The sequence below is a fragment of the Varroa jacobsoni genome, unplaced genomic scaffold (assembly GCF_002532875.2).
Source record: "Varroa jacobsoni isolate VJ856 unplaced genomic scaffold, vjacob_1.0 scaffold_1066, whole genome shotgun sequence".
NCBI classification, from domain to species: domain Eukaryota; kingdom Metazoa; phylum Arthropoda; class Arachnida; order Mesostigmata; family Varroidae; genus Varroa; species Varroa jacobsoni.
The window spans coordinates 466,038-482,965 of record NW_019213968.1 but is presented as its reverse complement, the minus strand read 5'-3'; the positions used below and the strand labels follow the sequence as shown (position 1 = coordinate 482,965).

The 16,928-nt window shown below is 39.4% G+C and overlaps 1 protein-coding gene across 1 annotated transcript in view; it reads right to left on the bottom strand.

Annotated features, from left to right (window-relative positions):
* The window catches only part of LOC111266250 (ATP-dependent DNA helicase Q5), a 68,563-nt gene that overhangs the window by 21,325 nt on the left and 30,310 nt on the right, over positions 1-16,928 (bottom strand). Inside the window, exon 10 of the mRNA XM_022843575.2 lies at positions 2,147-2,370. Coding sequence (XP_022699310.1) covers positions 2,147-2,370 — 224 coding nt within the window. The remainder of the gene's footprint in view (positions 1-2,146; positions 2,371-16,928) is intronic.

Genomic DNA, 16,928 nt, shown 5'->3' with positions numbered 1-16,928 from the left:
AAAAAAACGTGCGTAGTAATCGGGCTTCTGTGAAAGTTTTGCCAAGATTCGCGTCGCACAGTTGATCGAATCCAACAGGTGGAAACAATTTTGTTGGGGTATGTTACAATACCAGGCGGGGATTCAAATATAAGCCTGTCTGTCGTGAACGTTTATAGTTCAATAGCTTTGTCCTAAATCAAAAGTTGATAATGATGCAATTTAGAATTATAGTTCTACTTATCACAACCTTTATTGGGTAATAAAGCTTAACTCGATTGGGTAGGATGTCTTGCGAATAGAAATTTAGTTTGAGTAAATAATGCCCACGATGAGCAATGTTAGCAAAATTGATAACTATATTGACAAGATGGATTTGCGAAACGCTTCGGAGCTTATAGCAGCACTAATTCATACCTTATGGTTTGAAGCGTACTGGACTATGATCAATAATACCTACTTGAAGAAACGTTACGATTCTGCCCGTATATTGTTGCACTTAACCCAGCAATCCGCCACGTTAACTACAGGCACATTTTATAGCCGTATATATATATAGCGTAGTTTGTCTATAAAATTAAGCTTAAATATTCCGCTTGCATAAAGGGATAGGTCACGAGCGAGATCGAATCGGATTGTCTTGCTCAACTTGTAACTTCCGATCCAATTTGAACTTGTTCCTCTCTCTTTTTTTTTTTTGTTTTCGTCGTCGTACATGAAAGCGGAGTTGAAGCATAGTCAACGATACATGATCTGATCTGAGTGATATTCATTGTTTATCACTCACTAGAGTATATCTGAATGTGTGCCTCTGTACATTGACTACTATATTAGTCTTCCGGTACAATTTCCCACTTTCTATTTGAAGGTTAATACAATTTACTGGCTCGTACTCACTCTTCTCCTAGATAATGGTGCAGCCCTGTTTTTTGTCACGCGAACAATCCGGTCGCGGAGATTACCAATAACTTCCTCAAATACCTAAAATCCTTTTGCGGAATACGCTACGTTTGAGAACTGAAGACAAATTCATGTCGTATTTTAAAAATGCCGGTTTTACGGTACGCTTGCTTGCAGCCAAATCTGGTGCGTATTAATCATACTTGATAGGCATTAGGGATATGCCTCAGCCAAATTCCTAAGCAATCGAAAAGGACGCTCTCCTCAAAACAAATAAGGACCTCGATCTGGTAGAGCCATTCATAAATAACAAAAGCAAATAAAATCGATTCTAGCTTCCTAAAGAAAATATTAGTTTACTTCTAACTTTCACGAGAGAAAATTTTTAAGAGTTTTAAACGGTCTAAGAAAATGGATAGATATCCTCTTAAAAAGCTAAATCATGCTTGTGTTGTTCTATAGTTCGTTGTAAACCTTAATCAATTGTGAAACCTATAGCTTAAAATAGACAGGTAGATCCTATGACAGCACGAAAGCTGACGAAGACTATGAGCCAATGTAAGTCTGTGATACTTGTCTTGGCGATGAGGTATAGAAGCAGCCTCTTTCGTCTGTTTGCTTCAAAGAGTTTGAATAATGCTGTTTGCGTACGATCAGGCTCACCAGAGCAATGTATATTTAAGGTAAGCGGATAAGTGTGGGATTTGAGCCCTACTGGTAGAATCCTGTCCCGTGAGTCCACTGGTTTTCTATTTTCCACCATCTTAACAGTTAGGCTTTTCAATTACTAATAAATATTACGGACTGTTCAGAAAGATAGTTGGCGCCCCGATTGCTCATCACAGGTGCTCTCTTGTGTGTAACGCAGAAATAACTAGACAGAATTCTGTTCACACTGTGGTACGCAAGTTTCAGATGTGTGAAGCTCATCTTTGGCTTTGTCTTTTTCTCAGAGAGTAGCCGAGCGCTGTCTTGTTCCTACGTGTTCTTAGTAAATATTCGATCTATATTATCACCATATATTATTAATATTCTATTTATATATTTCAACGAGGAAAATGAGAATAGCAATTGCATTACTGGACTCCAACACATCATTACTGAAGGACAAGTGAGCTTCGCATCCGGTAGTATGAAAAGGTTATCAGTGATAAGTTATGTCAGGAATTTAAGAGATCCCCCCTAAGACAAGTTCGTCTTGGTTTCAGAAAATCATAATGAGTTAAAAAAAAAAAATTGATCCGATGGTAAACGTGGTAGCACTTACTCGCTCATGTATCTGCGGCCGCCTTCGTACACATCATCGTAGTCGCTCTCCGAGAACTTGTATACTGCCGTCCTTAATTCCTGGCTGCGGAAAGTGGACAATTTTTTATCAACTTCTTTTGGCCGTGTGCACACGTCACAACAGCTCCCGCATGACTTCAGTTTTTCGCCGAATTCCTTACACAAGTTACTATGACGGCAAGTAGCTGACTCAAACATGCTCACCTGCAGCGAAAAAGCCAGTTAAGTCTTCTCTACATATTGGGTCCTTGAATTTTAGTCAAACGAACGCGAGGTTTCGCACCATTTTTCCGTTATTCTCGAGATGGGCCTGCATTCTCTGGTATCTAAGGTCGCTCACTCGGGCTTCCAGCGTGCGCGCTGCGGTAGGCCATGGAGAGTCAGGAAATCATACTTGCTCACATCAATCAAATTAATTAAGTAAAAAATGGTTCCTGAGAGAAGAATGTTGACATGGAGACGCTTGCTTCTCTTCGCCGAAAAATTTGCTTTTTCTAATGATCGTACATGGTCGTATTAGTGGTTTGAGCTCGTAAGACTCGTATGATTTACTCTTTTGTTGTCACAGGAAAAGAATAAATAAGGTACCATTCAATGGCAAAAGGTTATAGCGAATAATTCTATCAATAATGAAAAAAGCTTAAAAAAGATCCGAGGACGAGTTAACGATCTCAGTAACGATTTCGTACTAGAACTCTTAATGGACAGCCATTAACTAATCAAATAGGACCAGCTAGGATTTTTGACACACTGTCGAGTATGATAAAAGATATTCCCCCACTCGCACTAAATATTTGCTCAGTCCTTTGTCCTGTTTTAATCCCGGGTAGCAAGTCATGGAACTGTCGCTAGAGGAGCATTTGGTGTAAAGGGGAAGGTAGTTACTGACACGCGTATAGCAATGGCTATTTATTACAATATGTATATACTAAGCACATGGTTAGGTGGCCGATGTCATCTTCTTCGTGAAGTGACATCGATGATTCGAGGTGCAGTACAGTAATTATGGCCACTCTCATCTATTCGATGGCGTCGAGGTTATTGTATCGACAACTTACTTTGAAGTGGTTTTGGTACTTTACGAGCGGATATATAATGGAAATGTGGAAAAAAAAATTTAATAGGGAAGCAGCGGGCTTTAATAGCCATATTCATAGAAAATGAAGTTGTTGCAAAAATGCTATGGTAACTAGGTCTACATATTGGAGCGTGTAATCGAAACTGTAGCCTAAAAGATGAGACAGAAAGGATCATGAGTACCAATTCATAACAATTTCCCTCTCGTTGAGTCGCTCTATATGTCATCGTTTCATAAGTACCCTTTGACATCATATGAATGAAAATGAGTAATTTTAGCTGAATCCTCTGTGAAGCTCTCTGCACCGATATGTGCGTTTTGAATGGGTTAAAAAACTTAAGGGCAATTAAAGACTGGAACGGGGTCCGTTTTTCAGATGAATCGCATTTCGAGATTTTGTGATGTAATGCTTAATTACGCCATAGCTTGGGAATTCGTCTGACTTGAATCCGGTCGAAAATATGTAATATTATTGTTGTTAAAGAACGAGTCGGACCCGGACAGATAGCCACGAACATCTCACAAGAAAAGCTGTGAAGCGAAGCTCCAAGCGTGCTCCCAGGGCCGAGATGTGACGGAAATGATGCCCAAGTGCATTCGAAACATGCCAAACCCAGTTGCAGTGAGAATCGCGCACTAACTGCCTGTGTTTATATTTAAAAATACGCTCTTAGCGACAATATTGTCACATGTGTTATTATCATTATAAAGTAGAAGAAAACAGTTTTTATAGCATGCAGATATTTCATTTGGGCGTTGGACAGTCTCCGATAGACTCAAGAAGCTGTGCCGATTAATAGGTGGCTCTATTTGGTTTATTAATATATATATATGCCGAAAATAATGATACATTCTGTTTGGTTTACGTTCTATAGCACTGTTAAGGACTAACAAAATCAACAATGTAGCTACGTTTTGGGTAGAAGGCCCTGCAGAAAGAAGATCGACCCGTCGTTGTGAAAATCCTTGCTAGCGCCAGAAAATAAGCGTTGCTCAATTTACGACTTTTAAGAGTGTATCTTTCGACCCTCGTTTGAAATCGAGTTAATACCTTTATAATAATTACAGACTTTAAGTAAGGGTTTTGTCACTGTGGTACACGCATACATAAAAACAAATACATTTTTAATTGCTTCTCTATGAGACTCTCTATGGGAATGGACATCTACACTCCGGTTTTGAACTATAACTTCTAGCAAAATTTTGCAAGATTTGGTATTCATCTCGATCGTATCGGACACGACCGTTTTCGAGCTGCCCATGAATACGTTCGAGCGTCACTTTTTCAGTGACGGCGAATCCATCAAAAATGGGTGCTTTCTAGCTCTTTTTCTTTATATTAACATTTAAGAGTAGCAAATGTTGCGGTGCGTTTCTCAGTGCATTTTTTTTTACCGGTGAGTGCTGCGCTTATCATGAGCGGCCTAACAGATATCTTGCGTAGCCGAAGATTCAGAGGTGAGTATTCCAAGCCAAATAAGCATAAGATCTAGTTATAGCGGCGTGATGGGCATATACCTTTCACACGTATTTTAAGTCAATTGTCGTGAGAGTCCTAAAATGGCGAATGGTTCCTACTGCCTATAGGTTAAGTCCGCCAATGGAATATACATGACTGTAACTTCCGTATTCGAATAGTTCTAATTTAATTTCTCTAGGTCCACTCCGGAAACTTCTAAAAAACAACCAAGGTACCTTACAGCAGCAAACCTTATCGTCTTTATTAACTCGTACATATTTTGGATCATTATGTGCATAAACCGATGGCGATAATATGTATATAACTGAGTTTATATACAAAATATATACGAGATGTTACGATTACACCTTAAGGACAACACGAGACAGTTCTGGCGGCATCTGGGCATTTCCTATTGACTCTATCATAGAAGGTACGGTCGCCAAGAAAACTTTGAATTTACCAATCATTCATTGACACTGAAGTGGAAAAGCGTCTTGAAAGCGTCAACCTAAAGTCGGAACCCTCAGACATGTTGCCGGACCGAATTTTTAGTAGTTACAGATCGGCGCTTCATCCCCGTCTGTACGCGGCTCAATGTCTAACATAGAGTCGTCGCTGCACAGAGCAATGTCAAGGAGAAACGTCGTATTTGTAGCATGTCCGGTAGGGTCAGTAACAAACTGCACCATTGCATGATCGACACAGAAGCCGAAAAATCCTGTTTTGTTGGGCTCCTCCACATTTACTTTTAGAACGCATAGCGTGTAACGCGCAACAACAAGTTTAAATCATTCGAAATAACAATATTATTGTTCCCACGAGATTGTGTTTGTAGACAAAATGAAAAACAAACATATTTCATTTCTTACAAGCATAATAGCTTCACCACGCGATGCTCTGACCTTGCCGAATATTGAAATTTAAGCATTGCAGCTTAACTCGGCTGCAGTTAACTGGAGAGTCACGTAGTAAGAGCAATGTCCACTCTCTTTAAGGGAGTTCTACATTTTAGTGGACTGTCTATGACCTGTCGTTAGCTACGGGAAAAGATTCTGAGACTGGACTTTCACGTAAGACTCGACGACAGTGCGTTACTTCAAGTATTGCTCTTTCATAGGTTACCGTTGATCAAATTGTCGTAACTTATATCCAAGACCTCTACATAGAATTTGCTGTTACTGCTGTGAACTGTTGTTTTCTTGATTACGATGGAATTCACATTGTCCTAGCCTTTCAAGGTATTTATATAGCGCTTTTGCCGATAGGCTAGGACACATTTTTGAGGTGTAAGGTTTTCACAGACGCCAATCGTACCGCATACTCACCAGTTGAGGCCTCATAAGATATGCTTTCGATCAGTGCATCTTTCTCAAACGTTGTAGATTTGATGTAGCGGCCGACGGATAGAATGACAGTCAGTGATGGTCAACTGGCGTTAGCAATCGGACGCAGCTGTCTAATCAAAAGTGTTCATTCGATTGTGACCGATGCCTTCCACCTTCTAATACAACGATTATCTTTTTTTTTTGTTAGAGTCTTCGTCAAACTCTATAGCTCTTCGCAAAGATGGCTCATTTGTTATGTACTTTTTTTTACTGTATATTATATATGCGTTATAGCATTAGTTGCTCTTCCGTCAGAAGCACCTGTGTGTTAACCAGCTGCTCTCGTCCAGTGAGTCTCGTCGGTGTTCAACGCACTGTCGAATTTGTATTTCGCTAAATCTATTTTGGCCCTATCACTCGAACCGCTACATCTAGCCTTCAGGCACAATACACTTTACGTTTATGTCTCCTCTAACAAAAATAACTTTCTAGCAAGTTTCTATGCTTGTAATTTTTTGCCATTGTGTCTACGATGGTCCAGCGGTTGTTTGTCGTTGTGAGGCCTTCTCGCACAATTCGTCGAGATATTTACTCTCGATTTTCCTAGTACGTTTAATGCGATTTTGGTAGATGGAGACACTGCTAGGCTACAGAAAAATTAACTAAATGGCAGATCGAAGAAACAGTTGGTTCTTAATCGATCGCACAGATTATTTGTACAAAAGGAGACGTGTGCCACAGAAAAAGGTATTCTCTAGTGTACGTTAATTAGATAGAAATTCAGCCGTGTCGTATCCATTCTTTTCTTCCGTACGATGGCCTTAAGAGGACTGGCCCATTTACTATGAAGATTATTCGCTCTAAACCCAAAATAATGGTTTGTGTCGTGCACTTGAATGGTAGCATACTTTGCTTCTTATTTATTTATTTATTATTTTGCTTCTTAGCTATTCACAGAGGCAGATCAATTAAAATAGTTTTTGCATGCCATTGGCCCGTGTTTCATGACATACGGCTCCCAAAAAGCAATGGTTTTATACATCACTGTTTTTACTAGAATATATTTTAAAATTTGTACTTACAAGGACCACTTGTTGATCAAAAATCACGAGTGAAGCAACTTTTTTTTATATCGTACAATAACACTACCTAATATACACCTTTTTGATCGACAACATCCTGTTATATTTATCACTGTAGAACTTCTATGGCTTCTAGTACGTAATTCTTGTATTATTCCATCCAAGCTAAATTGACACAGTTAAGGAAGTTCTGCAGACACCGAAATAGATGAAAGTTTGATGACGTAAGATCTGAGCTAGGCTGCAGATCTCCTATCCAAGTACGGTATATTTTTACCTAGTAATTATCTGCCTACTAATAATAAGTGACTATCTGATAAAAATCTGGTATTTCGTACTGAATAACGACGTACCTCCTGTTCAGTCGACCTATTCCATGGCTTTTTCTAATTTTTTTTTAGCTATTTACAGGAGAAGTGCAAGTCAGTCGTTTCACCAGCTCATCGTATATGATTCCTTTCTCGGCCTAGCAAATACGTAGTGTTACTTCTTTGAAGTTTTTCCTAACCTTGACCATGATTTCGTGGCACTTCACAGATGCAAACACGATCAAGTAAACGATGTTGCGTCAATTCGTATGCCACTCAAACATTTAGCCCTGAAGCCAGCCTTTTCACATGGCTTAAGACTACTTTTTGGCAGTAGCAGTCTTGTTTGAGTTTCGCAGTAAGTTCAACCTTTTTGCAGGCGCTCAACGACTACGAATAGAACCGGTTGCGTCAAAATTTCTAAGACGAAAAGGGCAGAATAACCGTTCGGCTGTTTCTTTCGATAGCGTATAGAAAGGTAAATCTACACCTTACTGCAGAAGGGAAGAAATGAAATGTAAAAAAAAAAAAAAAAAAAAGAAAATTTCTCGTGAGATTCAATTCATTGCATCTTTTATGTAGAGAGAAAATTGAGGACATTATAAAAAAAAATATCGCAAAAAGCAGTCCATTTGCGCAAATTACCGTTACGCTCTATCGGATAAAAAGAGATTTTCTCTAGGAAAAAACTACTATCCAGTCGGTCCTTCCTTCCTTCCACGCAGATTTTCCTAGAGTGATGCTTTAGCGATTCATAAAAAAGTTCAGCCCAATCTGCCCATCTTTTGGGAGTCGTTTTAAATTGAAAAACTGGTTCCCAGAACTTTCAGTTGGCTTCTCCCAAGGCTTATCTTGGCTTGATTGGTTCAATTAGTATGGTAACTATGGTATAGACCAACTGTTATCCCATCGCTGTTTTCCTTGGGCAGTAATGCTATCAGCCTGTTCCAATGTAAACGGATTTGATTCACATCATTCGTGATCTAATTTTTTAAATTAAAACATAGCCCCTAGAATGTTAAAACATAACACCTAGAATCCTGTTGAAACTCGTTTTCATTTTACTCTTTAACCAATACTATTTATCAAATTTTTCGCCGTTTTCACGCAGAAATACTCTCTTTATGTACTGGAATACGTATAGCGTTTTTACTTAACTCGTCGAGATCTATCGACTGGTAGAAAAAGCACCCCTCGTATGTATCTACGTTATTGTATGCTCCACCTTTTAAACGACACCTTCATTCTGAAAACTAAAATAGCCAGAAAGATATACTGCACTGTTTTGTAGCCTGTCGGTATGTACTAATTAACGTTAAGAAAAATACTTGTCTTTTCTATATTTATACATTTCTCTCCGAACATATCTCAAAAAATATTTTGTTGTCATAGTCCTTTGCCATATCAACCGTTTCAGCTTCCCGACTGAGATGTATTAGAAATTCGTTTAATAAATCCGTTACAGCCGGCTGTTCATCAGTTTCACGCCGAAATATTTGTTTTAGGTATAACGACATGTACATTTTTCACCCATTGACTGGTAACCAGAGGTAAGCCTTAAATATGTTTTCGACTACCGTTGTGTTAGAGGAAGCAAAATCTAGTTTCCATCAGCTCCAACAGCTTTTGCATAAGAAAAAAGTAAGACGATTCCCAGCAAAATCCGAATAAGGCAGACAGAAAGAAAGGTCTTGATTTGCGTTACAATACAGATTCTAACCCGATTGCAGACCTACATTTTTTTCAGTCATACCTTTGCGGTACCAACCCTGTTGCAGCTATACCATCCACGGAATTATTGTTAATTTCCTAATTCAGCCAACCTATTAGCAGTGCATACCATTATTGCTTCACATGTTCCGTTCCTTTACTGAAGAAACTCAGCAGTCCTGCGGCCACGCTGCAGTTATCATCTAAGATCTGTTTTCATAGTATTGAATACAGATGAAATAATGTGTTCAATTCTATTGGGCTGTTGCAGGTTTATGTTTTTAGAAAGGCCCAGTTATATGATCTTAGTAGAATTTCCTTGTTAATACCATGCCTGGAACCAATGCAGTCCGGTGCAGTGATTTTAACATTTGGCAATTTTATTAGAATATTACAATAACCTTTCGACTTGATTGCAGTCAATAAATTACTGTATCACATGTATTGCGAGGAACAATGACGCTCGATTCGAGATTCCTAATATAAGGCCGCACAACTTTTACACGTGAAGTTAACCGTCGGCCGCGTCAGCCTGAGACGTTGCTTAACCCAGCCCAGCTACCTTTGTAATCCCGCTCTCGAATCACATAAGCGTTATCGTTTAGCTTTCCCGTCTCGATTGATACTCATAAACATGAATCATATATGCCGAAATGACTTAAATTTTGTTGACCATTTAGCAAAGGAACTACATTACCATCGTGCCACCATATACGGGAAAAGAATTGTCCCCCAAAAAAGGGGTGTTCGAACACTTGGATGATTCAGATGTCGTCAAATCTCCCCTCGAATTCGATATGAGATTTAGGAAGTTCGCAAAAGTTAGCGAACTAAAAATGGCTAGTTTGCCGAATTAAAGTTACGCTCAATGGGGAAAGAAGGACTCGAGTGAGCTCCAGCAATCACTTTACGGGATCGTGCAATGAACGAGCATGTTTAGTCAGGTCCTTATGAATAGATAAATGGACTAAATATATTCATTCATATATATAAACATATGAATGAAAACGCCATTGCTAGATATTTTAGCTTTTAGATATAGATAGAGATACGTATCTACTGTTATTTTCTTCGTACAGAATCTGTTTTAATGATTGTTTAGATTTGTGAACATTCACTATGAGAGCATCATACATAAATGTCGTCTTTGTTATTTGCAAGCTATTTGAAAACTTCGCCGGTGATAACCTACAGCGTGGTCAGCTAGCAGTGTAGAAGTACGTTGCAAAAAACATGGAAACAGCTTTTCATTCTTGGTAAAAATAAAAACGCTCGCAAGAGCCCTATTTTAATAGCTATATTAGGAAAGTTAGATTTCATGTAAACGTACGTCTATTTCTGTGACGCCATTTATTATTAGATGGACCATTAGATGGACGCCACGTTTGTCCCTCTGTCTGTCAAACGTACAAAACTACAATTCTATACCGAAAGTACCATATGAAAGCATCGTCCAGGGACTCTCAGAAAAAAATATCTATACCCTATACGGTAGGTCAAACGAATCATGTAATAATGCCAAATTCTGATCTGCTAAGTCATAGGTTTACATATACAGATTAAAAAAGCAACGATTATTGCCGGCAAGTATTTATATAAGTAGTAGGGCAAGTTCCAACATGAAGTAATTCAATCTAAAACGACGAAAAAACACGCCACTGTTGTAACGACTGTCAAAATAAGTATTACGGTATACAGTGTCCCTTAAGAAAATTTTACTATGTTTCTAATTCCTGTCTAAGCCATTATGGTTTGCGTATCGTCAAGAGCAGCCATTTTTTGGTTTAGTACTTTTTGGCTTCAAATATTGTTTGCAGATGAACGAAATGTTTCAGCAAAAATAGTAGTCCGAAATATCGACAAGTTCCTATTTTTGCAATCTTAACGGTCCCTGCAACGATGCATAAACTGGATTTTTGCATTCAGAATTTAATGAAAAAAAGAGAATTGCATTATTTTAAAATACCATATATTTTTCAAGCTATATTTTCCTATAAACTGATATTTTTTCCGTGACTGATTCCTTAGATGGATTCTAGATGCTTAGAGATACTGTGCATTTTAATACTTTCCCAATGCTGTCTTTTATTGGACTTATTACTTTTTACTTTTTTTTTTTTTTATTAGTTAACTATCCAGTGTTAAGTCAGTTGTGTCTTTGCTGTATATTTGAATTATAACTTCAAATATGGAGACATTGTTAACTGGCCATTCGAATATTGTCTGAATGTAAAACGGGCAGTAGATAGCTATTTAGATTGCAAAATTATTGTCGTTCAGGTGAAGTCAGTAAAGAGTAGGTGGAATATTCACCCATTTCACACGGAATGAACCTCAGACATGGCTCAATGCGCTTTACAGGATTTCTGAGGAATTAATCCTTACACTGGACCAAATCTCTTCATTGTGGTCGAAGTGAAATGTTTTCAGTTTCCTAAATCAGCGTACTTCTGTCCGGTTTTAACGGCCGGATGTCCTGCACCCCATCTTCGCTTAGCTACGCTATATGACAGCTACGACAGCTGTTGTAGGAAAGCGACTTTGACACAGAGACTCATTTTCACTGATGAAAACTCTTGTGGGGGAGACCTGAGTCTAACCTTCCACTATTTCTGCGTTTTTCTTTACTTCAGATTGTTTATGTGAAGGGTTACCGTCAACAATATATAATGAGCGACCACAATTGTTCAGCAGCCGGCGCAGCGCATGAGTGCTAACTTTCCTAATACCGAGCCTTTCTGCTTCGATGGATGGGCATACAATCTGTATGGGTAATGACCATATAACATATTTAGTTGCCAGTGTTTCGTATACATATTTAGTATTAGTATTTTTCGACTATGCGGCAAACATTATTTCAGCGCAAGAAACACAATCTTGGCGTTGTTGTCAAAAAAAAATACTTGTCTCGGTTTTAGACACCGTATAGGCACTAGTTTTTTGCCCCCCACCCTTTGTGGCGTGATGCCTATGTAGGCATTAGTTGCTTCTAATAAGTAAGTTCTAATAAATAAACGATCAAAAATGCCTAAGCGAACTGTTTGTGCCATACCACACACGGCACAGTTCTGCATCATATAGATTCCTTAAGCTTCTCGGCACAAAACCATCTTTTTTTAATGAGCATTTTGAAGCTTTGGGGAGCACCTTTAGCTACTGGGAGATTTTAAAAGAACCCCATTGTAGTTATGAGCGGACTAACGTTGTGCTAGAAAGTGCTACTGATAATTTCCTAAAGCTGTTAGCGTATAATGCTCGAGGAATGAATACGAAGATTGCTCCCTGCCGTCTTCACGTTAAATACACTTACTCTTGAGCCCTTTTGCACAATTTTTATTTGAAGTCCACAGCTAAGCCAACAGGATTACAACGGTAGCCGACCGAGTAGGTTGTGCAGGACCGTAGGGCTTAATTAGCGAAACAAGCGTAGATCATTTGTTCCCGAGTCTGCTGGGCAATGAGCACTTCAGATATCGCACTTATAGTAAGAACTGCGGATATGACCCCCAAAACAACTCCTATACAACCTTGAACGTTTGGTTTCATTTCTTCAGCAGCTAAGTTCACTGTACTTTTTACTGGGCATAGTTCAGAATATATATTTCTGTGTAAGAGGGTCCTGGTTTAATGGTTGATTATCCTAAAAATACTAGTTCGCACAAAATAGATTTAACAAATTCCACCTTTGCAATCGTTGCTGTAGCAACATATATGGTTTACACTATTTTATGCCAAAAGCCTTATTCTCACTCGCTGCTACTTTGTAAGCCAACCTTTGGAATACTTATATTGTGGGTTCATCAAAAAAAAGTATAAACAGTACATATTTTAAAACCCGACTTCTAAACGGAAACCCTTCACGTGTAGTATTCTAACCTGTTTTAGCACTTCAGTAAATTGCATCCTCCTTTGAGGTATCTATTCAACTGACTGGTCCAATAGTTACACGCCAGCTAGTATCGATATTATTTGCATACGCCTTATTGGATAAATATGTATAGTGCGAGCAGTTTAAATTATAGTTAGTATACCTGGCAAGAAAAGATAATGAGCCATGTAACCAGCTGAAACCAGTGGGAGAATTGGCGATGAGCCTCGGTTAAACTTAAGCCTTCGAAGAAGGCGATTCCAGCACTTTAAGAAAAGACGCGCCTAGACCTCCAATACAGCGTGAACGCCAATTAGTAAGTACAAAGCTATTTAGTGGGTTTAGGGTATCTCGTAGTCTTCTACTGACGGAAGACGTCGCGTAAAAACATCAATAAGATTTAATGAACTCATGCTCATATACCAGCACCTTATGACCGGTGCACCGATTGACAAAATTATGTCGCAAGCTCAGAATAAATACAGAAAACGTCTGAACAGTCTGTGTCATATTATTGTAAGCATTTAGCTAGACTTTCAAACTTCAAGCAACTTGGGTTCAACCAGTCAGTCGTCGATGGTAATCCTATTGCTTTTTGTAGGGTTTCTGCAAGAAGATAGAAACACTTATTTCTGCTATTCTAAGCACAAACTGATCTTTCAGCGCCGTGGTGAAATCGACAAACACCGCTTATAGCGGACTAGATCGCGTGGCCAATGCTCCTTAACATCGACTACCAGAGTCCTGCAGGCCGTTATTGCAACGTGTCTTCCGGAACTCATGTTGTTTTGTCATGCTAGCATGTATGTATTTAAATGAGGTGTTGGAGCAGGTTAATTAGGAAGTTTGTAACAAACGCTCTTCTAGTTTCTCTCCGTCGATTGCAATGAGATCGGAGTTCCCTTTGTATTACTAATAAACTGTTATCTTTCCAGCGGACTGCGGGTCTACTTGTACGTAAGCATCGATTAAATAGTTCTGCACTGGCGCCTGCACAAAGGTTTTACTGTGGTGCTCATTACAAACTTTGTCTCGAGCAGCGGCCTTCTTTTTGCGTAGGTAACTGAGACCTTACATGAATCTTCACATTGTGAACTCATATTGTTGAATGTTGCATTACATTGAGACCATCTTTTCCAGTGCTGCAGCAAAGATCGACACCGAGCGACATCTCATAATGTAAACCTATTTAAGAATTGATTGGTGAAGGCCGAGCAGCTGATGGATTAAACTATCGGGCTACAATAGTACGTTAGCCACTTATATAAGAACACGCTGCAACGTTATTCAAGGTACGTTTGTAGCTGCGATGCGTATGTTATTTTTGACAGACCGTTTTGGAAACGAAAGTAGCCGGCTACAAGGAATGCTGTGCCTCAAGTAAAAGCCAAAAATCTTCCAGGGCCTTCGAAGCAATAGTTTATATTTTCGAAAAAGACGGAGTGGTCACATGCTGGGCTCAAACACTTCGATCAGATGCTGTACCCATTTCGTTAGACACCGGTAAAGTTTTGGAAGCGCGTTCTACGGAGCTTGTCCGTAGCCTAGAGCTTGGCGTTTGACAGTGGACACTGGTGCAAACTCGAAGCTGCCATAGGTGTACGCATCTGACATTTACTTCTTTCTTAGAGTAAGTCTCACTCTAAAATTTTGCCTTATTTTTGATTTTGCATGTGACGAATATATCGGTAACAGGACTGACATCATGGCTCAGGAATATTGTTATCGAAATCGAATAGATATAGAACCGCCAGCAACCGTAGTCCACAAGCTCGCCTCGATGGGTTGTAATACTGTTACAGCTGAAGTGATTCATAAATAGGATATAGGTAACGATAACTGAAGGATACAGATATGCTTGATGAATAAGATGCACGGACGATACTTTTTTTCTCTAGTACGTACGTTCTGAATCATCCAGCCGGACGCAGGTCGCTGTAGAATTTAGATATTGGCTACGTAAAGCGACAACATTGTTTTCGTGGCCTGAAGTCGCCTTTTTAGTGAATGGAGCAACTTTGTCTGTTGGTCTTTTGTATGGGGCAATATGCAGATTTGCCCCAGTATTCATCCATTCAAAACGTTCTATCACACAGGCCTTCCGATGTGAAAAATGTTCTGCTTACTTGGTTAACAAATCTTAGCATAATTTTGTGCGAAGCAGATTTACAGCACTACGCTGGTGCATATGGAACAAGCCTAAACCTATTAAACCCATGGCCTAGCTAATTATATGCACACTGATGTTTCGAAGCCATATGATAAAACTAGCTATATCTTCTCACTAAAAACACTGTGTTTTCAACACAGACTGAATGAAATTTATTTATTTAGTTTTTTATTGGTGTAATGAAGAATGCAAACAATAAACAGTTGTTGTTTCGTTTGCAGTTAGGGTATAAAGGCACTAGTCGCTGGTTTATATATGGTCAGTCTCCGTTTAAAGGCCCACTCTTTCACAGGCTGATGACAGCAACGAGTCCAACTTCCGTCCAAACTTGTGAAACAGACTGGAATACGAAACCTATAAACCGGCCAGCGCTGGGAGGATCAGACTGCGAATGCAAATACCACCGGTAAAATCGCCGCATAAGGCAGCTCTAGATCGCCCCAGGGTAAAGTTCACTCTCAGGGCCACCGTTGGCGCCGGTAGCAGCATCAGGTCCGCAATGTCGGCGTCGACGGCATCGAAGCAAAAAATAGGCTAAAGCCTAAGGAAAAAGGCTTAATCGCCGAAAGAGATGAGACGTGTGCTGTACAAGAAGCACACCTCTATATAGGATACGAAGACATCAGATACGGACTGTAAAGAATGCATGAAGGAGATGCGTTGAGAGCATACTACAACGATGGGTAGAAGTGCGTGGTGTTAAAATCGTTGAGGAGCTGCAGCGACACGCGCGCCAGGAAACACTAAGAAGGTATCAGTCGGGAAGCGTTTTCTTAGAAAAATACTGTGATGTTTTGCCCTTCCCTTCACAAACGCTCTGAGGTTATGAAATGTTTCCGGAAAAACCAGTTATATCGGCTATACAAGTGAAATAGAACCAGCAATGATCCTTCTCACCACACAGCCGTACGTGAAATACATGCCGTGTCTATGATGCTGCAACTCGTTAATATACGTGACTTTTACTATACGTGACAACTTGTGGACTGGAAGAATTTCTTTAATAATGCGTCTTCTTAGAAGAACAACAACTAAATAAGTAGCACAAGCAACACAATGTACATATGGCACTGCCTTGCTCTAATCTATTCAGTATTAAAGGGTGGCTGAAAAGCTAGTGCAGAATTTTGTCTCTTTTCTCTGAGTCTGTAGACGAATTAAAATCAGTAGACTGGCACGCGATAAATACAGCAGCGCAGCTTTGCCACGGTAAAAAGCTACAATGAAAAACAAAGCTGGATTTTTCTAAAACTCATTATCTGCCACTACGGGGACACTTCATAAATCTCGCACAGAATACTGATGACATCTTTCGTTCAGGTTTAGAGAGCCCAAAGGTCAAGTGCCGAACATTGCAGTTTGCAGTGTAAAAATGTCATTAGACCCGTTTTCTTATAACATGACGATGAAACGGTGACAATAGTCAATGGTAAATCTATCGTAATATGACGCATATTTTTTGTAGATCCTAATTAAGGCCTTAAGCGAAAAAGCCTTTGCTTCCAACACGAGAGCAAACCAATCAACCTACTCGGAACCATATTTTCAAGCCGGCTCATTTTGCTGAGATTAAATGGTGCTGATGTTTAGCCTCTTACAATTTTTTCTGTGGAGCTACACAAAGGACAATTTGTATCCGACAGCGCCAAAAGCAGTCCAAAATGTCTGTAGATAAAATGACATTTACCTGACAGTGTCTACCATGTGGTACGCGAAGTAAATCCTTAAGCTAATTTAAAATGGGGACAGAAACTAGGAG